Raw genomic sequence first — 22,310 nt, forward strand, 5'->3', positions numbered from 1 at the left:
AGAAACAGATAAGTGAATGAACGAATTGAAGAAAGCAAATTTATTTCTGAGTACAATTCCTAGTAAATTCTAAGAAGAGCTCTCCAAAGAACACCAGTATAATTTATTCTGATATCCAAAACCCAGGAAAATACCAGGTTTTGATAAATAAGAATTGTGATGACTATTGACTAGGTGGAGAAGCACCTGGAAGAACACACCTCTAGATGTGTCTGATGGGAAGAGGGTCCTGCTGACGCAGGCCATGCTGTTCCTATATGCTGGGAGCCATGGGCAGAATAGAGGAGAAAAGGAATCAAGCACCTCAGCCCTCCCTCTCTCTTCTTTCCCTACCTCGCCATCAAGATGGGAGCTGCTCTGTTCAACCATGCCTTCCCTCTTAAGATGGTTTGAACTGACCAAAAAAAAAACTCCTCCTGCAGGCTGCTTGCATCAGGAATTTTTCACACTGATGTTAAGGCTAGCAACATAGAAACATTTTGGTCAATTGTTTTTCATAAATTTATTTTAATCTATTATTATTGGAGTGAGGGGACTGCATATCTGTATAAATCAGAGGATAGCTTTCAGGAATATGATCTACCTACATGGATTCTATGTGGGTGTGGCTTCTGAAACCCCTCCCCACCCACACACCTCTTTTCTTTTTTGACAGAGTATCTAGGATCAGTTGTGAGGTTCCAGTGATGACAAGCACTTTTGCCCACTGAGCCATCTGGTCAGCATATTGATAACATTCATTCTGCTCTAAATGCAATGAATTTCTGTGCCTAGAGGCATTTCTACAGCAGAGTAAATAGGGACAGGGTGTAGCTCAGTGGTAGACCATGTGTTTAGCATGCTCTCAGATCAATCCACAGCATTAAAGAAAGAGTAAGGAGCTGGAGAGATAGTTCCAAGGTTAAGGACACTTAGTTGTTGAAGAGGACCCGGGTTGAGTTCCCAGCACCTAAATGACAACTCAAAACCACCTGTAACTCCGGGTCCAGGGAATTTGATGACTTCTGACTTCCACAGGCACTTGCATGCATTTGGTGCAAAAAGACTCACACAAGCACACACACATACACAGAATAAATAAACCTTTTGTAAAACTAAGTAAACAAAGTTGGGCACAGTGATATAGTTAATCCCAGTATTGGGAAGTAACGGGAAGCAGAAGGATCAGGAGTTGATCCTTTTCCACAGAGTGAGTTTGAGGTGAGCTTGGTCTACATGAGTATCTCAACTTTAAAAAAAAGGGGGGGGGGGAATAAGAATAAACAGTATCTTAATCCTAGGACTTGGGAGGCAGAGGCAGGTGGATTTCTGAGTTCGAGGCCAGCCTGATCTACAGAGTGAGTCCCAGGACAGCCAGGGCTACACAGAGAAACCCTGTCTTGAAAAAACAAACAAAAACAAAACAAAACAAAAGAATAAACAGTATCAAAATAATAAATAATTTAGAAAACAAGGTATTAAAGGTCCTGGGAGGATCTTGTTGGATTTCTTTTGAGTTTGTTACATGATGCTAGAAATATAAGAAAGTAAGTCCATATCCAAGGTGCAAGATTAACAAAGAAAAGCATATATGTAATGTACTTCAAATACTTTCAAGAAAAACAAATTTAGGGAAACTGCAATTACTAAAATGTAACTACCAGAATCTACAGTATTGTTTTAAGTAGTTTTTGAGTCCTGACATCTTAAGGTACATGGCTCTTACTGGAGACTGAAAGAAGGCATTCAAGCCCAGCAAGGCTAATCCACACCACCTGGAGAGGAGAGCCTCCCTGAAGCCAGCACACACAACCTTTCTTATGGGTGCTTTTGAATAGCTCCTCTCCCAAAAGTCAGAGCAAATTCCTATTCACTGCAGTAAAAATAACTGATGCTAATGACCCTGACTGATCCCAGGGGCTTTTCTGGAATTAAGTCTACAAGAACCAAAAGTTTAAATTTTTCTGCTGAAAAGAGTCCAAGGCAGGCATGGTGGTACATACCTTTATTAAACCCAGCAATCAAGAAGCAGAAGCAAGGGCTGGTGAGATGGCTCAGCGGGTAAGAGCACTGACTGCTCTTCCGAAGGTCCTGAGTTCAGATCCCAGCAACCACATGGTGGCTCACAACCATTCATGATGAGATCTGACGCCCTCTTCTGGTGAGTCTGAAGGCAGCTACAGTGTACTAAGCTGGAGCAAGCGGGGCCAGAGGGAGCAGAGCCGGAGCAAGTGGAGGTCCTGAGTTCAATTCCCAGCAGTCACATGATGGCTCACAGCCATCTGTACAGCTACAGTGTATTCATACACATAAAGTAAATAAATAAATCAAGAAGAAGAAGGAGAAGAAGGAGAAGAAGGAGGAGGAGGAGGAGGAGGAGGAGGAAGAGGAGGAGAAGCAGGGGGATAAGCAGGGGGATCTCTGTGAGTTGGAGGCTATGGTCTACATAAGAGTTCCAGACCAGCCAGGGCAACAAAGTGTCAAGAAAGAAAGGGGGTGGGGATTCAAAAGCTGAAAAAGCTTGACGTCAACTTTGTTCTGTACTATTCCTTGACTCTGCTTAAGTAAAGCAGCCAAATCTTACTAACTTTCCTTCCTTCCCAAGTAAGGACACATCTACAAGCACTAAATGCTGTATATACAAGGCCACTTTTAAACTTTCTCCAACACTGCCTCAGAAAATGAGTTATTACATCCACACTACCTAAGTCTTAGCACCAGGAGTGGAGAGGCCAGCACTCCAGAAGAAGGAAAATCAGAAGGTCAAAGTCATATTCAGCTACACGTGAAGTTCTAGATATTCCTGGATACATAAGACTAAGGTCTTGAGTTTTTCTTCAAATATTCTTTCATTTAAAATTATGAAACCGAAAGGGGATGGGTTCTACATAGTAAGTTCTATGCCAGCCTGAGCGATTCCATGAGATCATATCTTAAAAAATCAAATTGGGGGTGGGTGGATGGAGAGACAGCTCAGCAGTTATGAGTTACTACTCTTCCGATTCAATCCCTAGCACCCACATCTGACCACTTACAAGCACCTATGGCTCTAGGGAGTCCTACATGTTTTCTTTTGATCACAAGCATGTATTATACAGTAACACAGGTACCCTCACTCACATGAATGAAAAATAAGTAAGTTTTTAATACAAAGAAACAAGGCTGGTGAGATGGCTCAACTGGTAAAGGTGGCTGCCACCCACCTGACAACCTGAATTCTATCTCTAGCATCCACTGGGTGGGAATGACTCCTGAAAGTTGTCTTCTGACCTCCCTATACATACTACAGCATCCATGCACACACAAAATATATAAATAAAATCCACTTTATAAAAATAAAGCAAGTGAGATGGCTCAGCGGGTAAGAGCACCGACTGCTCTTCAGAAGGTCATGAGTTCAAATCCCAGCAACCACATGGTGGCTCACAACCACCCGTAATGAGTTCTGACGCCCTCTTCTGGTGCGTCTGAAGACAGCTACAGTGTACTTACATATAATAAGTAAATAAATCTTTAAAAAAAATAAATAAATAAAGCAAGCTAGCTGGGCGGTGGTGGCGCACGCCTTTAATCCCAGCACTTGAGAGGAAGAGGCAGAGGGATTTCTGAGTTCGAGGCCAGCCTGGTCTACAGAGTGATTTCCAGGACAGTCAGGACTACACAGAGAAACCCTATCTCGAAATACCAAAAAAATAAAAAAGAGAGAGAGAGAGAGAGAGAGAGAGAGAGAGTCAAAAAAAAAAAATTGGTGAAATCCAGTTCTGTGCACAATGAATATATGGGAAAAAAAATCAGGTCCTCAGGCTTTATATTACAGATCTACTGTAATACTGATTTAAATTACATAAATTTTATATAAATCTGGACTTGAGGCAATTATTATGTATTATACTACTTTGAAGTAACTTATAAGTGATGTCTAGAATGTGTGAAAGAACAGAAAATATCGACTATACCTTACATATCATTAGCAATTTGTAGTTCTCTTAGCAGTCATACTCCCAAGCTTTTCTAATTTGGCCCTTCCTCCTTCTTAGCCATTAAATGAAAGAAGATACATTAAAGTTATGAACTTCTGTTTATTCAGCTGACAATCTGCAAATATACTGAAGAAACTAAAACTTCTATTAAGTCATTGTGTACATGCATACATGAAAACTTTGTGTTGTCATTCTTTTTTATCTTCAATACCAAAAAATGTTTCCCCATAGGTGGTAATAAATGTAGGTTGGGTAAAATAAATCCCCATGTAATTACAAGACTGCTGAACTACAAATCATGACTCCATCTAAAGGTTATTCAAGACAAAGCAATTCCTACTTGTCGGGAAAACTGGGCACGATCCTAAAGTTACAATTGTGCTACAATGTTACATGCTGTGTCGAGTCCTTGGCTTGAAAGCACAAGACAAAATAAGGTAGTAAGAGCTAAAAAGTGTACTTCTGGCAGGATATTTGTGTTGCTTTCTCTTCTACTTGGCATGTATATGCCTAGTGTCACTATTTTGTGCCCCACAACCCAGAAGTTGGAAAATAAGCTCAGGGTGGGTGCTCTACTACTGAGCTACATCCCCAGCTCTTGTTCTGTTAAGACAGGACCTGATTATCTAGCCCAGGCTGGCCTTGAAATAGCAATCCTCCTTCCTTCACTTCCACTGCTGGGATTATGAATATCTATGCAGCCTGACATGTTTCTTAGTCTTTAAGATTACAGAGAAAGCAAACTGTTAGCATAAGCTACCAAATGATACTGTTGTTATTCTTTGTTATAGAAGCAATGATGGCTCTATTGATCAGAAATATAAGTTGCTCTTCTACCTCCTGAGTGGATTTCCTGAGTTAGCTACCTAACAATATTACCTATTCCAAAAGAGCTCCATGTTCTGAAATAAGGGTTGACCAACTATGAGCCTATAAACCACCTGCTCACATTACTTGGAGAATTCTGTACTTCCTCTGTATCAATTATACACCATCATGTTCATTCCTGTTTACAGATTATCTCAAATTATTTAATTAATTATTTTTATGTGTATGGTATTTTGCCTGAATGTCTGTGTACCCATGGAAGCCAGAGAAAGCACTGGATTCCCATGTGAGTGGAGTTACCATTGTGAGACACCAGGTGGGTTCTGGGAGTCAAACCTTGTCCAATGGAAGAGCAGTTAGTGTTCTTTAACTGTTGAGCCATCTCTCCACTTCTCAAAACTTTTTAAAGGCTCTCTGAGAGCTGAAGAGCTGTTCACTGGTTAAGATCGTTGGCTGCTGCTCTTGTAGAGGACTAGAGCTTAGCCTCAGCACCCGTTAGGTAGCTCACCACCACTTGTAACTCCAGCTCCAGAAGATCAAATGTCCTCAAGGTGCCCACCAGCACCTGCACTCACAACCTATACACAGAGACAGATAATTTTAAAATAACGAACAGTGCTTGGCAGTAGTGAACACGCCTTTAATCCCAGCACTCAGGAGGCAGAGGCAGGCAGACCTCTTAAGTTCAAGGCCCACCTGGTCTATGGAGTGATTTCCAGGACAGCCAGGGCAACACAGAGAAACCCTGTCTCAAAATAAATAAATACAGCCAGGCGGTGGTGGCACACACCTATAATCCCAGCACTTGGGGAGGCAGAGGCAGGTGGATTTCTGAGTTCGAGGCCAGCCTGGTCTACAGAGTGAGTTCCAGGGCAGCCAGGGCTACACAGAGAAGCCCTGTCTTGAAAAAACCAAAAAATTAAATAAATAAATAAATAAATAAATAAATAAATAAATAGGTAGGTAGGTAGGTAGGTAGGTAGGTAGATAGGTAGATAGGTAGATGGGTAAGTAAGCAAATATTTTAAAGATCCCTTGGAATAATTCTCGACACTCCATCTAGACACACTGTCTAAACCTATGAAGGAAATCAATGCACTTCTAAACTGCTTATAACCAACCAATGCAACTTTGAAAATACCTCTCTGCCTCAATTTGTCATCTCATCAAAAATCTTTTCATTTCCTAGCAAGGGAGGAATGGTTTAGATAATAAAAATGATTTAGTATCAAAAATTAAATAAATAAGCCAGGCTGGCATTCAGGAACCAGAAGAGGTGGAGCTCTTTGGGCTCAAGCCAGTCTGGTCTACAAAGTAAGTTCCAGGCCCAGGAAGGGGGAGGTGGGTACAGACAGAGACACAGAGAAACACAAAGGGCTGGAAATATATCTTAGGGGTTAAGAGCACTGCTATTCTTCCAAAGGACCTGGGTTCAACCCCCAGTACCAAAATGGCAGCTCACAGCTGTCTGTAATTCCACTTCCAGCGGATCTTGACACCCTCTTCTGGCCTCTGTGGTCACCAGACACACAGGCATACATGCACACAAACACTCATACCCATAAAACACAACAATTAAATATTTAAAAAGAATACTATAGGAAGTAAATCCTCCCACTCTAGCCCCAAATTAAACTGTCAATACTAGAATGCTGAAGCAGAAAAATCTTAAATCTAAGACCCACCTGTGTTATATAGCCAGAACCTCTCTCTCAAAAAAAAGGGACCAAACTAGGATTGAAGAAAAAGGCTCTGGCTAAGAGCACACACTGCTTCTCTGAAGGATCGGAGCTCAATTCCCAACACCCACAGTTCATAACTACCTGTAACCCCAGCTCTATGAGGATCCAACACCTCTAGCCTCTGCAGGCACCTGAACTCACATGAGCACAATTAAAAATAAAAACAGTTTTTAAAGGAGCCTAACTAAATAAAATCACATTTAAAAAAATAAAATAAAATGTTCTGAACCCGAACACCTACGAAGCCAAAACTCTAGTAAATAGTTTGAAAATACCAATGCAATTGAGCATACAACATTCTTGGGGGAGGGAGGGGGCTCACAAAGGTTCTGCTGAGCAAACATGAGTTGTCCTGATTCTCATCTCACCCCAGCTAGAAAACAGCAATGGTCTAGTTTGCACAAGGCTTATGCTACAGTTTCTCAACCAGTCCAAAAGGGTAGTCTCATGCATTGCAAGGTGGCCAGTATGTGTCAATATTTTGAGTTTCCTCATCAACTCTTTCTCAATTTCTGGCCACAAACTGGTGACTTCATCAGATGACTGGCCAACACAGGCTTACATAAAAAAATGGACCAGTCAGTCTACCCTTCTAAATGTTAGCAAGCATTAGCTACCCAAGTATCAGAAGCAGATTTTGTTGTTTTGAAGTGTAACTGATCTTAAAATGCAAACTGTGTATGAGTTCAGAAACAATCATTTCCACAGTAAAAGATGCCTGAGACCAATTTCATTTTTAACTCTCACCACAAAATGAGTTTTTTCATTATCCTCTTTAAATCTTTTGAACTGTTTTGGTTAGCTTGTGACTGGCTGGCTGGCTGGCTGGTTAGTTGACTGATCTTGAATTTCACTGTGTAGGTCAGGCTGGTCTTGAACTTGTGATCCTTCTATCTCAGAGTCTGACTGCAGAGACTGGTTGTCGACAGTATAGCTCAAACTCTGGCTTTCTTTGAGCTGGTTTTTTTTTTTTTTTAGATTTATTAAGCCGGGGAGGGGGGGCACGCCTTTAATCCCAGCACTTGGGAGGCAGAGGCAGGCAGATTTCTGAGTTGGAGCCCAGCCTGGTCTACAGAGTGAGTTCCAGGACAGCCAGGGCTACACAGAGAAACCATGTCATGAAAAAAAATTTATTTATGTATGTGAGTACACTATAACTGTACAGATAGTTGTGAGCCTTCATGTGGTTGTTGGGAATTGATGGTTTTTTTTTTAGGACCTCTGTTCGCTCCAAATCAGTAATTGCTTCTTCATTTAGGTAGTAACTAATAATTTTTAAATGAACAATCATTTACAAAGTCAAACATTAGCACATATACCAAAATATACAACATGCAAAGTCTGACCCCCCACAATAAGAAGCTAAAATGATTAAATCTGAGGAGAAAGGGAGCAGCAAAAGCCACTGTCATCTCACGCAGGCTCAGCAGACAGAGACACTAATGACTTCATTTCACATTAAAATCAGACATCTTTGTGGCAAACCTTACATACACAACAAGTAGTTTTAAAAATTAGTCTTTTGCAGAATGGTAATGCACACCTTTAGTCCCAGCACTCAGGAGGCAAAGGCAGGTGGATCTCTGAGTTCAAAGACAGTCTGTTCTACACTGCAAAATTTGAGCCAGTCAGGGATCCACAGTGAGATCCTATTTCTAAATAAATAAGTGAATGAATGAAAACTTAACCCTTCTCAGACCAGCAAGACAGATCCACAGGTAAAAGAACTTGCTGCCAAGCCTGACTACCCACGTTCAATCCGCAGGTCCAACATCATAAAATGAGAAAACTGACTCCTGAAAGTCATCCTATACAACAATAATTTTTAAAAAATTATTTAGCCTTTCTCATGCTAAATGCTATCACACTGCACCTGTAATCCCCAGAACTTAAAAGCTGAGGCATGGGGCTGGTGAGATGGCTCAGTGGGTAAGAGCACTGGCAGCTCTTCCAAAGGTCGTGAGTTCAAATCCCAGCAACCACATGGTGGCACACAACCACCCATAATGAAATCTGACACCCTCTTCTGGTGGTCTGAAGACAGCTACAGGGTACTCATTTATAATAATAAATAAATCTTTAAAAAAAAAACTTAAAAAAAAAAAAAGCTGAGGCAAGAAGAACAAGAACTTAAAACTGAGTTTGAAGCCAGCCTGGGCTACTTAGCCAGAACTTTATATGCCAGCATCTGTGTCAGGTGACCAATAACTATCTGTAACTCCGCTCAGTGCCTCTCGAATTCCTTAGGCTTCTACACTCATATGCATGTACTCCAACAGCACATCCACACACATAACTAAATCTTAAAATAAGAATAACTTTTCGTAGGCTATGATAACAAACACCTGTAGTCTTAGCATGTGGGAGACTGAAACAGAATTAGATCAAGGCTAGACTTAGCTATATAATGAATTCAAAGCCAGTGAAGACTACATGAAACCCTATCTCAAAAATTTAGAAATTTAGTAGCTAAAGAGATGGCTCCATTTCTTGCTCTTACAGAGGACCCAGATTCAATTGTCAGCACCCATATGGTTGGATGATTATGAGTATGCATCCATCCATAATTCCAGTTCCAGGGAATCCAATAGATACATGCAGGATGCAAATATATGCATGCAGGTAGAACGTTCATATATGTAAAGTAAATAAATTAAAAAATCACTTTTAAATCTGGGGCAGGAAGTCCTGGGTTTGATATTTAGCACCACATAAATTGGATGTGAGGGCTCATGTCTATAATCCTAGCAACTGAGAAGTAGAAGCAGGAAATCATTAGTTCAAGGCCATTCTTGGAAGCACAGCAAGTTCAAGACCAACTACATAAAGGAATAAAGGTTTAAAGGAGAATACTGGAACAGGAAAAGTTAAAAACTGGGCTGGGAACAGAAAGTAGGGTCAGAAGGGAGCATGAGAAGGACTTTCAAAAAAGACATATAAAAACCTAGCACTATAAAAACTTCCTAAAATATCTATATCTACACACACAAATTAAAATGTTATGTGCATGCATGGGAAGGGTACATGCATGTGAGTGCAGAAGCAGCCCCCTGGAGCTGAGTTACAAGTAGTAGTACCAGAGGCTAATAAAAGGCCCATGTCAGAAATGGCTTACTACTTTTGGAGATATTGGCCAATGAGGTCCCACTGACATCCACCCTCCCAACATTACAGGATATTGTCGCTGCACTTAGATATCCTCCAGAACTTGATGGTAAGACCCAATTGCTGAAGACACCACATACTTGAGTCATAGGACATGGTGAAATTAACCTGGAATGGACCTGGAAGCTTCATCTTTATTGGCTAGCTTTCAAACGGCTGGAGAGTGCTAGGCACAGTAATAAAGAGAAAAGCAAGCCACAATAATGACTAGCCTGGCAGGACATACCTACTGGTGCAGTGGAGACACAAACAGCATGTTGAGTAACCAATCACTTTCTGATTGGATTTTAAGCCCCACTCCACAATATGAAACCAATACCTGGTACCATTACTATGCTAAAAACCCTATGACTAGATGGGGGGAAAACTTACTACTATTAGGCTGCTAAAAGAACACAGTATTAAACTGACTCTTTAAAAGATTTATTGTTACATAGAGATACATAGTGTAATGTATCTCTATAACCTCATCTGAGAAGCTTATATTTGCAGTAGATCACTGTGTGGTTTACAGTGACCCACAACTGGCCAAGAGGCAGAAAATAAGAGACTGCAGAATGCTCAGCCCTGAAGGAATAAGGCATCCTACATCCCTACATCTCAAAGGTTCAGGATTCACTGAGGAACAGAAGGCAGGAAAACATCTAAGTGCCAGAGGCAGGGGATGACAACAAGGAAACATCTCTGGACACAACAGGGCAGCTGCACATATGAACTCTCTGCAGTTGGGACAATATGTACAAAACCTTTGCGACAGACCAAATCCCAGCATGGAGAAGGGAGATGAGCATACAATCCCACCCCTAGCCACTGTCAGCTGCTGAAAAAGGAGAGACAGCTTTCTGGAAGAACCCCCTGGTAAGTCAACCACTCTCCAATAGACAACCACACATCCAAGAATATTTGGGCAGCACAAATTGGTATTGAAAGATACCAAGACACCAAGAAGAAGAAGAAAAAAAGACACCAAGTTGGATGTGTAGAGAAGGAGGGGTGACTCTGAAAAGAGTTGGAGAAAGGGGTGAATACAGTCAAAAACACTGCATGAACTTCTCGAAAAACTAATAAAAAGCCAGGTATGATATGCATGCCTATAATCCCAGCACTCAGAAGGCTGAAGCAATAAGATTGCCATGAGGCTAGCCTTGGCTTCTGTCTAAAAAACAATAAACATGAAACAAAAACTCATAAGACATAACCATTAACCACTCTAAGTCTTCCAACGCTGCCATACTGGGTTGAAGAAAGGCAAACAGACTGGCAGTGTTGATGGCAATGTTTTCCTGGTCTACTTAAAGCCCTAGGTTTAATCCCCAGAACTGTACCCATAAAATGGAAAAGGGAGATGTTTTGCCCAAACATCACATCTCATTACAAAGTCAAGGAAAAATCAGAGAGAACTTTTACTTCATAATAGGAAGGAAGAAAATAAAGAGGGGAGAACTTGACTCAACCAGCCAGTGTGCTTACTCTTGCTACTGGATGACAATAAATTAGAAAAATTGTTAGACAAAGGAAGATGAAGCAAGACAAGAAGCAAGGCATGGTCGCCCATACCTTTAATCCCAGCACTTGGGAGACAGAAGCACATGGCTCTGTGTGCCTTCAGGCCAGCCTGGTCTACATTGTATGAAAGTTCTAGGACAGCCAGGACCACAAAGAGACCCTGGGTCAGACAGACAGAGGACGGTGACTCTACATAGCACAGACCATGCCACTTTGCTGGTGTGCCATACAAGACTTCACTTAAACATTCTCATTGCCTGCTCCTTTCCATTCTTTAACCAAAAATGTAAACAAAGCTAAATCACAAGGGTTTGCAAATTCTAAAATAGCTTTTAGAATTGTTAATCGCCATCCAGTTAAATCCTTTAGAACCTGATCTAAAAATAAAACTGTGTCAAGTGTTCCTCAAAATATACTATGTACACTGACTGAAATGCAATGCCAATTCACACACTGAGCAATTAAAAAAAAATCTTCAAATAGCCTGTACCAAGCTAAATAAATAAGAAATACCATCCACTTGAAATTTCCTTCAGTTAAAAACTGAGATTCTCAGAACAATTTCAGACTCAAGCATCTGAAATCACTCACTAAGTGTGGTAGCACATACCTGTAATCCCAAATCTCAGGACAACTGAAACCGAAGCATCACAAATTTGAGGCTAGCCTTGTCTACATATATGTATTTAATACAAGCATGCATTTTTTTTTAATTTTATGTGAATGGGTTTTTGGCCAGCATATATGTCTATGTATCATGTGGGTCCTTGTGCCCACAAGGACAGAAGAGGGTGCCAGATCTTCTAGAACTGGAGTTACATACAGACAGTTGTAAACCCCCATGTGGGTGCCTAGTCACCCAAACCCAGGTCCTCTGCAAAACCAACAAGGCTCTTAACAACTGAACCATCTCTCCAGCCCTTAAAAAAAAAAACAACAAATGGACTAGAACAATGGCCCATCAATTAAGAGTACTTACTACTGGGCTGGTGAGATGGCTCAGAGGGTGAGAGCACTGACTGCTCTTCCGAAGGTCCTGAGTTTGGATCCCTGCAACCACATGGTGGCTCACAACCACCCGTAATGAGATCTGACGCCCTCTTCTGGTGTGTCTGAAGACAGCTAGTGAATTACACCAGAGAGAGCAAGGCCGGCAGAGGCCCAGAGTTTAATTCCCAGCAGCCACACACATGAGGGCTCACGGCCATTTGTACAGCTACAGTGTACTCATACACATAAAAATATAAATTAAAAAAAAAAAAGAAAAAAAAAAAAGAGTACTTACTGGTTCAGTTTCCAGAACCCACACAGCTCACAGCTACCTGTAATTCCAACTCTAGAACATCTGATTCCCTCTTCCCACCTCCACTAACACTACAGACATTGGTGTATATACACTCAGGCACACAAACATACACACATGTACAATAAAAGTTAAAAAAAATGGCGCACACCTTTAATCCCAGCACTAGGGAGACAGAGGCAGGCAGATTTCTGAGTTTGAGGCCAGCCTGGTCTACAGAGTGATTTCCAGGACAGCCAGGGCTACACAGAGAAACCCTGTCTTGAAAAACCAAAAAAAAAAGGTTAAAACACTAAGGGGCTAGAGAGATGGCTCAGCAGTTAAAAGACAATCTTACAAAAGACCTGGGTTCAGTTTCCAGTATCCACCCACATGCTAGCTCACAACTTTCTGTAACCTCAGTTCCAGATAATAATGCCCACTTCTAACCTCCAAGGCACCAGGCACATATGTGGTTCACAGACATATATGCAGGCAAAATATCCATGCATATATAATTAAAATTAAAAAAAACTAAAATTAAATCACTGAGAGCTACACAAATAATCCTGGGAACAAAGAAGTAACAGAATGACTCAGCCACTACAAAAATTGTCAATTTTAATGAGCAATTACTTTTTACTCACAACTTTGAAGTCCAAAATAAAACAATCTGACATTACTTAGAATCTTAATGTAAATATTTAGTGTCTATTTTGAACCTGCTGGATGAACAATTAGCAAGTTCACCCATCCATGTGTACACATATCAAAAAACAAACAAACAAACAAAGAACAAAAAAACTCAATATCCTCCTAAAGAATCTATACTTTTAATCCCAATAGTTGGAAGGCAGAGGCAAGGGGATCTTTGTGAGTTCAAGGCTAACCTACCTCCTGGTCTTTGTAGTGAGTTTCAGGTCATCCAAGGACTACACAGTGAGATCCAGCCAAAAAAAAAAAAAAAAAAAAAAAAAAAAGCAAAGGAAAAAAAAAACACAAAACAAAACATTTCTGATTTTTCAAGAATAGGAGACCCTGATTTTTTATGGTCTTCTTACAACTTGAGAAAAATAACACAAAAAAATTTTAAGTTGAAGCTTGATTTTTATGGTTTCATAAACCCCCTCACTGTTACATTTGTTCACCGTCTTGCAGAGAGGATATTTAAATTCTGATCTGCAAGTCAACATTAAGGCATGGTGTTTAGTTAACAAGCTCCTCCCAAGATCAGGGTTATGACTAGTAGACCTAGCAGGCAAACCAAGTCTTTCTTTCATGTTTTTAGGTAGCAGGTGAGTAACAAAGTTTCTTCTGAATTTTAACATTAAATAATCGAACATTCACTCATCGACTTCCTAAAAGAGCAATTTGAAGTTAGTCATTGTATGTCCATTAAAAATATTTAGTACTTCTGCAAATATCAAATTAACTTCCAAAAACTGTCAAGTAGTTTAATCATCAGAGTAAAACTGACTTGAAGCCAAAAGCAACTGGGTTCAGAGCAGTTATGATGCAGTATCATTGTTAATTTTTGGATACTTTTTGTCATAAGTAAAAAGGTTCTCAGTCTTTTTACTACAGGGCCAAATCCCTTAAAATGCATTCAAAAGCCTTTCAGTCAAGCCTTCTACTTCACAGGCATACAAGGTCTTCTCAACTACTGACAAGACCTTCACAAAGCTGCATGATCCCACTCCAGGGCACAATCACAGCCTTGCAGACCTGAAGATAAGCCTTCAGAACAGAAACATCAGCAGGTTTATTTTTCCAAGTATCCAGTCTCAGCTAGGTCAAATGTTGCTGCTGGATTTTAAACAGCTTATTTAGCCCTTGAAGTGATAAGAGTAAAAACAAATCCAAAGAACCTCAGTGTTTTCCAGTGGTTCACAACACCAAGAAATGGAAACTACCCCTGATGTCTCTTCACTTCTAAATAGCCACTTCAGCACAAGCCTTAACTGAAGTAGCTATTTTAGAAGAATAATGTTCACAGGGCTGGAGACGGCTTAACAAAGATGCAACCTGGGGACTCAGTCCAAAGAAAGGAGTCTACTACATAAATAGAGTTAATTAAAAATACTTTCATGCTACACTTTTTCGGATGCTTTCTATAATCTGCCAATTTCTGTATGTTTGGGGGATGTGTTTTACGTGGTCAGCAGCGATTTAAAACTCAAGAGTTAGTAAAAAATACTACGTCTATGAAGTCAGTATTTTTGTACGCAGGAATAACCTTAGAAATAGCTGCAAGAGTTATCTCCAAATAGGAACCAGTGAGCAAGCACTAAACATTTTCTATCAATTACCAAAATGGTTAGCAAGACTTAGCAAGGTTCACTACCATAGTGGGTGGGGAGCAAAGCAGCAACCTGCAAGAACTAAACATTTGCAACAAGAAGTGAATTAATAAATGAACTTGTTCACCACTATCCATCACACAGACCCTTCACAAGCTATCAATTTTCCTTTTAGACTCTGACGTCTCACTGTCTTCCTGCCCCTCACATTTACAAGCTGCTCCCCCAAATCCTCCCTACTCCCGCAGGCTATGCCTCTGTGCCTTGGTGCCAGCTGTTCCCTCCGCTGACAATGTCTTCCCCTCTGCCTCACCTGGCGGAACAGTCCTTCAAACTCCGCGCGGAAGCAGGCACGGAAACTCAGGGCTTCTCTACTCTGCACCTAACTGTTCTAAATCCCAAGAACACTTGAGAAAACAAGCCTTATCACCGCGCATTGTTTTCACGCCCCGGGAGCGGAGTCTCCACAGACCCCACAGGACGCAATGCAGGCATCCTGACGTGCCCTGAATTCATTCCCCACTTCTATACGCAGACCTGACCCATTCCCCAGGTCCCGGTAACGTCTCAACCCGGAAAGAAGCGATCTAACTGCCCCCCCCCGGCGCCCCCCAACAAAGAATGAAAACCAGAGGCACACCCTGGGCCCTGGAGAGAGAACAATGAATGAACACGGCCACCTTGCCTCCCGTGGTGTCCCAACTCTGCATCCATCCCCTGGCTCTGCAGAGCCTGGGAGGCTGTGGCTTCACACAAAAGGCAGCCCGGCTCCGAATCTCGAGCATCCCGGGCCTCCCATTTAGAAGCCCCGGGCGAGGTCGCACGCCTTTGTGCCGGGGCACTGACCGGTTTCTCGCTGCCTTCCCTGATTCCTCTCGTCTTCCCTAAAAGGGTGTCACTTAGGCGAAGCAGCCCGAGAGGAGGTGCAAGGCCGGGCTCCCCCCACTTCTGCAGCCCGAGAGAAAAAGAACGAGCCCATCCCAGTGACAACACAGACGCTGGGCAGCTCTGGGAGGATTTTTTTTCCCCCATTGCCAAAATATGAGGAATGCTCACTAGGCACCGGAGTGGCGCTGGCACGTTTCCGAGAAACACAGGGAAATCTGAGCAGGGGTGTGGAAACTGGCTCGCCGGCCATGACACCCGGCCCGCGCCCGGCCCGCCACCAGGATGACAGCGGCCTGGTCGACCCTGCGCCCCGCGGCCGCACCGTCATCCCTGCGGCCTACCTGAGGGAGCCAGGCAGCGCCGGGTCCCGTCGTGCAGCGGCAGCTGTGGTTGAGAGAACGGGTTGCGGTCACATTCGGCGTGTCCCCAGCCCGGGGGACGGGGCCCCGGGAAGGTCCCGCATCGCTGCACTAGCGCCCCGCGCCTCAGGGCACGCGCCCCAAAGCTCGGCCAGCTGGCCCGTCTGAGGGCCTGCGGAGAACAGAAGAGAAGCCTTCCCGCCTCAAGCTCGCTCGGTTCTAACTCCCGCCATCCAAGATGGCGGCACAAGCACCCGCGATGAAGACGTTCTCAGGCTGTCCCGGCGAGCTAGCCCTGCGCTCGACACTCGTCTTCGCGACCTGCGGCGCCGCGGGCTCACTGCCTCTGCGCGAGCTCCTGGGCTCGGCTGTCGGCTTAAAACTTGGCTCGGGGATCTATCGCTCGGGCCTAGAATCTGGCCCCGCCTCCGGGGGCGTGGCCTCGCGGTACTGCGGCCGCCATTTCGGGGCTGCATCCGTGGTAGCGCTGTGACTGTCTTTGGTCCGGGGCGAGCGGTCGTGGGCTGCAGCCGCGCTCCGTCCCCCCGCGAGGCCCTCAGAGGACCAGACGCGCCTGATGACACACGGCACAGGGCCCAGCTTTGGTGCTTCCTCTCTGAAGTTGATATCCATGGAGAATGGCGGCCTACGGGTTTTGTGGGCAAGCCCTCATACTGTATTAAACCTCAGGTTCCTCATTTGTACATCGAGGGTTCACTGTAGTACACCAGATTGACCAAAAACTAAAAGTATGATGTTGCACGCCTGTAATCCCAGCGCATAGAAAGTGAGGGTCGGGAGTTCACGGTCATGCTAAGCAGCGTGAGACACGGTCTCAAAATAAAAAGATAGAAAATTAAAATTGATGCGGCAATATGGCCCACGGTAAACTGAAGCCTGTTGTGCGCCTTCGTACAACCCCGGTAGACTAGACACCTGGAGGGCAATGTGTATTGTCGATTGTGCTTTTTCCCCCCTCTTTGAAATAGGTTCTCAATTTATTTTTATTTATTTTTGTGGTTTTTCGAGACAGGGTTACTTTATCTAACATCCCTGTCTGTCCCGGAACTAACTCACTTTGTAAGCCAGGCTGGCCTCGAACTCAAAGAGATCTGTCTGCTTCTGCCTCTTGAGGGCTGGGATTAAAGGTATGTGCCAGATTCCCTCTTAATTTGAGGCTGACCTCAGACTCCCGTTCTCCTACCTCTGTAAGTATTTTCAAAGTAGCCATTTGGGGACCTGCAAGGAGACCCAGAATAAAAAGTTTGCAGAGTGAAACCTGATGGTTCATGATGGAAGAGAGAATAGACTCTTGAAAGTTATCCTCTGACCTTGATTCGAACCCGGTGCTACGTGCGCAACCTGCAACCGCATTTACAAATACACATACAATTTTTTTAAAGTAACCATTTATAAGTAAACATCTCTTGGCATTTAGTACATTCACAGTGTTGTGTAACCTCGACTTTAGTTCCAAAACATTTCCATTACTCTGAAATAAAATAACCCACTAAGCAGTTTCTCACTAGCTTCCCACCCCCACTGACCACCAATACTCATTTTGCTACTACAGACTTGACTTCTAGATTACCTTGTGTGCGTGGATATTTATAAAGTATGGGGTGTTTTATGACTTAAGTCTTTTTGCTTAGCCTGGTTCCAAGTTCATCTGTAATACATGTGTGCTAATACTTCATTCCTCTTTAGAGCTAAACTATTTCATCATAAGTTTACACCAGATTCTCTGTCTAGCATAACCAGGGAAATTTAGGTTCTTCCCATCTTTTGACTTTTGTAATGGTTACTTTTCTGGTTTCTGTGACAAGATAATGGACGAAGACAGGGTTAAAAAAAAAAAAGGGAAGGTAGGCCCAAAGGACAGTGGTTAGAGCACCAGCTGCTCTTGCAGAGGACTTAGGTTCAATTCTCAACACCCACATGGTAGTCACAACCACCCATAACTTCAGTTGCAGAAATCCAATGCCCTTTCCTGATCTCTTTGTGTATCAGACATGTAGTACACAGGTACACATACAGGCAAAATGTTCATACACATAAATAGATTTAATAATAACGAAAGGAAGGGCTTCTTATTTTGGCTGACAGTTGAAGGACACAGTCCATCATGGTGGGAAGGCTATGATGGCAAGAGATGGAGGCTGATGGCTGTCTGCCTGCAGTCAGGACAGACACACAAGAGATGGAGGCTGATGGCTGTCTGCCTGCAGTCAGGACAGACACACAAGAGATGGAGGCTGATGGCTGTCTGCCTGCAGTCAGGACAGACACACAGGAGATGGAGGCTGATGGCTGTCTGCCTGCAGTCAGGACAGACACACAGGAGATGGAGGCTGATGGCTGTCTGCCTGCAGTCAGGACAGACACACAGGAGATGGAGGCTGATGGTTGTCTGCCTTCAGGACAGAGATGCAGGTCTTAGCTCACTTTTTGTTCCCTTTCTTGTCTGAGATCCTCTGCCCATGGGTTAGTGTCATTTTTAGAATGGGTCTTCTGATATCAGTTAAACCAATCCAGAAGCTCCTTCGAAGACACGCCCAGAAATGTGTCTCCTAGGTGATGCTACAACAGTGGATCTCAACCTTCCAAATGCTGTGACCCTTTGAAACAATTCATGTTGTGGTGACCCCGATCATAAAATTAGTTTCGTTGCCACCTCATAACTGTAATTTTGTTACTGTTCTGAATGGTTGTGTAAATATCTGTGTTTTTTTATGATCATAAGCGGCCCCTATGAAAGAGAAGGGGGTCAAGACTCCCAGGTTGAGAGCCTGTGGAGCCTGTGAAATTGGCAGTCGGTATTCACCATTATAGTGAATGGTGGTACTAGAGTGAGTGTTACATGTCCTTGCCTTCCTTGCTTGAGGGTTTTTTTGGTTTTTGGTTTGGTTTTTGACTTGATTTTGGAAACAAGCTTTCACTATGTAGTCCTGACAGGCCTGAAAGTCACCTCAGCCTGAAACTCAGAGATTTGTCAGCCCCTGCTTCTGTAGTATTGGAACTAAAGGTGTGTTCCTGGCTAGGTACTTGTTTTGTTTAAGGTTTATTTTTAATTATGGGTATATGGTAAGAGGGCTGGCATGTGCATGTAAATAAAGATGTCCATGGGATCTAGAAGATGATGTTGAATCCCTTGGAGCCAGATTTACAGGTAGTGTGAGCCACCCAATTTGAGCTGTGTCTGTGGGTTCTAGAAATAGAACTCAGTTCCTCCAGGAGAGAAGCACATGCCCTTAGCCACTGAACCATCTCTCTAGATCCCCATTTTTCATTTTCTGGAGTATATATCTAAAGAGTGGAATTTGGGGAAACATTTTACATCCTGATGGATTGCATGTCCCTCACCTTGGAGACCTAGTTTGTTGGTAGGCATACTAGAGTTAATTAGGTAAAGCTTTCAAGAGAGGCTGGGGTCATGTGGGGGTGGAGGCTGATAAATAGTCTGAAAAATGAATAGGTGGTGTTGGGTCAGTAGGGGAAAAAATGGAGATGCTTCAGAAGAAGCAGGGAGAGGGAAGACTAAAGCCAAATTGCTAGTATTAGAACATTCTCCAGTTTAGAAGTGGCAATGTTGATGTTTTTAGATGTGAAAATTGATAAGTATACCTTTCTCTTTTTTATTATACCTCAAAAAACTTTCTTTTAGAAGTCACTGCAGGGGCTGGAGAGATGGTTCAGCAGTTAAGAGCAATGACTGCTCTTTCAGAGGTCCTGAGTTCAATTCCCAGTAACCACATGGTGGCACACAACCATCCCTAATGGAATCTGATACCCTCTTCCGGTGTGTCTGAAGTCAGCTACAGTGTACTCACATATATAAAATAAATAAATCTTTAAAAAGAAAATAAAAAGACACTACAAGCTTTAAGTCTTAAAAGTATTTTCTTTAAAAAAAAAGGTACTGGAGACCCTGCTCAGCAGGTAAAGAGCTTTATCTGTTCTTGTAGAGGACCTAGACTTCCCCTATACCAATATGGTATCTCAGAAATATCCATAACTTCAGTTCCAGAGAGCCAACACCCTCTTCTGACCTCTTCAGGCACCATACATTATAAAATTAAAAAAAAAAATCAATACAAAAGTTACTTTTTTTTAAAGATTTTTTAAAAAATTTTATTTATGTGAGTACACTTGCTGTCTTCAGACACACCTGAAGAGGGCATCGATCCCACTACAGATGGTTGTGAGCCACTGTGGTTGCTGGGAATTGAACTCAGGACTGCTGGAAGAGCAGTCAGTGCTCTTAACCTCAGAGTTCTCTGTCCAGCCCCAAAAGAGTTACTTTTGAGATGAAAGAAGCAAGTAAATAATATATCATTTATGAAATCTCCTCATTTTTCATGCACACTTCCACACTCTCCAACACAGTCAATGAAAGTCTCATCCTCGGGGGCTGGAGAGATGGCTCAGCAGTTAAGAGCACTGACTGCTCTTCGGAGGGTCATGAGTTCAAATCCCAGCAACCACATGGTGGCTCACAACCATCTGTAATGAGATCTGGTGCCCTCTTCTGGGGTATCTGAAGATAGCTACAGTGTACTTACATATAATAATAAATAAATAAATAAATAAGTCTCATCCTCAGTTGAGAATCCTTCAGATACTATAAAGAATCAACACAGAGACACAAAGATGGTAAAGGGTAGAGCAGAGATTTGGACCTATTCATTTCTCCTTGCTATAGTCTCAACGTTGGGAAGCTGAGGTAGGAGGACTAAAAGTTCAGACCAGCCTGGGTTACACAGAGGAAAACCCCATCTTAAATATTTATGTAATGCCAAGTATATGTCCTGCCAAACCCTTGTGTTAGCTAGGTGAATGGGAGGGCACCAGAGGAGCTCATGGCAATGAGCAAGCCAAAGTCCCTCAAAGGGGCTAATGTAGATGAGCATCAAACAAGTAAACCATGTATCTGAGGCTAAAGTAAGTGAAGAAGATGATTGGAATGGAAAGATGGGAAGAGAGTACACCCTGAGATTCAGGACAGGATAGCTTCCCTTAGATGATGGTTAAGCTAGGCACTAAGGGTAAGACGAGGCCATTGCGAGCAGCTGAAAGGACACATCCAAGGACCATGATGTGAGACAGGAGAAAGGCAAGCATGTTGACAGCAAAGAGCCAGGAGATGAGACCAGCAAGGTGAGGACAGAGGGCAGAGTCATAACCAGTGTGACACCCACGCCCTGGCTCTTCCTTGCCATCTTGCCTCTCCGGTAAGGTTAATTTTAGTCACAGATGAATTTGGAGTGTGGGCCCTGCCTGGGCTGGGTGCTGGGAGAGAGACAGCCATGTAAATAAACAGTTACCCCACAGGTGAGTGGGAGGGCACCAGAGGAGGAAGGGAGGAATGGCCTTTGCTACAGTGGCTCTGGAAAGCCTCCACAGGGGTGGGGCTCATCAAAGGATGAATTGGGATTTTCCAGAAAGGCAGGAGGCAGAGCTGAACAATGAAGAACATAGAGTGTGTCTGGCTAGATGATGCACTGGTGAGCAGCACCCCGTCATCCGGTGGGAGATTGTCTCCTGGAGCAGGAATGAAAAAAAGCAAAGCAGAAGTTTGCAGGGGCAGATACCTGGCCCAGCATCCATTCTCCTCAGCCCCAGAGTGTGCGACCTACTCAGGCATGGTGTCAAGTTAAAGTCACTTGGGAGAACAGAGCTCCAGCACACAACACAGAAGCAGCCTGGTCCTTGGGGAACTAGTCACCTACTGTCTCCAGACTGGATAAAATGGTCCCAGGCATACCCACTAACAAAGAGAAAACAAAGATACCAACTCTCTAGTGAAGTTGCTAAGTTCCTATGGGGAGGAACTATAGCTGCAGCCATCTTTGAAAAATAGAGTCAACCATATATATGAGGAGAATTTTCAAAGAAATCCTTTAATAATCTTGAGAAGAAGAAAAAAAAAGCATCACGGGCTGGAGAGATGGCTCAGTGGTTAAGAGAATTGCCTTCTCTTCCAGAGGTCCTGGGTTCAATTCCAGAAACCATCTGTAATAGGAATCCGAGGCCTTCTTCTGGTGTGTCTGAAGACAGCAGCAGTATGCTCACATACATAAATAGTAAAAGTAAATATTTTTTTTAAAAAACAGCATCACAGCCAGGCAGTGGTGGCTCACACCTTTAATCCCAGCACTTGGGAGGCAGAGACAGGTGGATTTCTGAGTTCCAGGCCAGCCTGGTCTACAGAATGAGTACCAGGACAGCCAGGGCTATACAGAGAAACCCTGTCTCGAAGAAGAGAAAAAAAAAAAAAAAAA

At 43.0% G+C, this 22,310-nt stretch overlaps 1 protein-coding gene across 4 annotated transcripts in view; it reads right to left on the bottom strand.

Annotated features, from left to right (window-relative positions):
* The window catches only part of Raf1 (Raf-1 proto-oncogene, serine/threonine kinase), a 60,348-nt gene extending 43,948 nt beyond the window's left edge, over positions 1-16,400 (bottom strand). Inside the window, exon 1 of one of the 4 annotated variants that reach the window (XM_031383009.1) lies at positions 16,012-16,400. Coding sequence is in view for 2 of the 4 variants with exons in the window: in XM_031383013.1 (XP_031238873.1) it covers positions 15,463-15,496 (34 nt within the window). In the remaining 2 variants the exon portion in view is untranslated. Of the gene's footprint in view, positions 1-15,462; positions 15,789-16,011 lie in introns of those variants that run through there. The other 3 variants (XM_031383010.1, XM_031383013.1, XM_031383008.1) reach the window with 3 other exon arrangements.
* Positions 16,401-22,310: the final 5,910 nt, after the last annotated feature.

The sequence above is a fragment of the Mastomys coucha genome, unplaced genomic scaffold (genome assembly GCF_008632895.1).
Source record: "Mastomys coucha isolate ucsf_1 unplaced genomic scaffold, UCSF_Mcou_1 pScaffold20, whole genome shotgun sequence".
NCBI classification, from domain to species: domain Eukaryota; kingdom Metazoa; phylum Chordata; class Mammalia; order Rodentia; family Muridae; genus Mastomys; species Mastomys coucha.